Source organism: Branchiostoma floridae, chromosome 17, assembly GCF_000003815.2.
Source record: "Branchiostoma floridae strain S238N-H82 chromosome 17, Bfl_VNyyK, whole genome shotgun sequence".
NCBI classification, from domain to species: domain Eukaryota; kingdom Metazoa; phylum Chordata; class Leptocardii; order Amphioxiformes; family Branchiostomatidae; genus Branchiostoma; species Branchiostoma floridae.
In genome coordinates, this window is record NC_049995.1 from 182,624 (window position 1) to 183,915 (window position 1,292).

A 1,292-nucleotide genomic window follows, 5' to 3' on the forward strand; every position below is an offset into this window, starting at 1 on the left:
ATGCTTACACATACATACAAACATACACACACATACACACAAACACGTACACACACATATATACATACACACACACAAACACACACACACACACATGGAGGTAACAAATGCAGCTAAACATGCTTACACATACATACAAACATACACACACATACACACACATACACACAAACACGTACACACACATATATACATACACACACACAAACACACACACACACACATGGAGGTAACAAATGCAGCTAAACATGCTTACACATACATACAAACATACACACACATACACACACACACAAACACGTACACACACATATATACATACACACACGCACACACACGCACGCAAATACACACACATACACTCTCACACACACAAACACACACACATGGAGGTAACAAATGCAGCTAAACATGCTTACACATACATACAAACATACACACACATACACACACACACACACGTACACACACATATATACATACACACACACAAACACACACACACACACATGGAGGTAACAAATGCAGCTAAACATGCTTACACATACATACAAACATACGCATACACATACACACACACAGACACGTACACACACACATACATACATACATACACACACACAAACATGCGCACACACACACACGCACACAAACACACACACACACACACACACACACACACACATGGAGGTAAGAAATGCAAACATTTAGGACAATGGCTCGATTTCAGCATATCTTGTGCTCTTTTGTTCAGATATAAAAGGCCTGTTCCGCATCGTTAAGAATCAGTGCGGTCTGAAATGGAAGGACCTGGGCCGCTCTCTCAGGTTTGATGAAACCATGCTGGAGGTTGTGGACGCCAAACACAGGGATGCTGGAGAAAGCTGCATGGAGATGCTATCCACCTGGTGGTATGGGGCTTGTCGGGACGCCACACCGCAGACTCTCATAGATGCTCTAACAGACTCTGGCCTGAAGGATGTTGCTGACCAAATCGAAGGTTTTTCATTAATAAGCTGATTCAAGGATTGTAATGTGCATGCCCAATGTGATATATTGTCCAATGACAAACGAAGTTAAAATCCCTGAAATTTAGACACAACACGTTTATGCATATATTAAGCATGATTTAGACAAACATGGACAAAACTATTTTTACGTTGGGAGATTTTACTTATGATGTACACAGTTTAAACGGTGAATCCGTTTAAGCTTAAGGGTGTTATCTTGTGACGTCATAACCGCCATCTGGTTGGTTATGTGGGTAACAGTCAAAAGCGTAAAAGTATTTC

General features: G+C 41.1%; 1 protein-coding gene across 1 annotated transcript in view; it reads left to right on the forward strand.

Annotated features, from left to right (window-relative positions):
• Positions 1 to 1,292, forward strand: part of LOC118404861 — a 4,623-nt gene that overhangs the window by 2,469 nt on the left and 862 nt on the right. Inside the window, exon 2 of the mRNA XM_035804240.1 lies at positions 755 to 1,000. Within this exon, the coding sequence (XP_035660133.1) occupies positions 755 to 1,000 (246 nt within the window). The remainder of the gene's footprint in view (positions 1 to 754; positions 1,001 to 1,292) is intronic.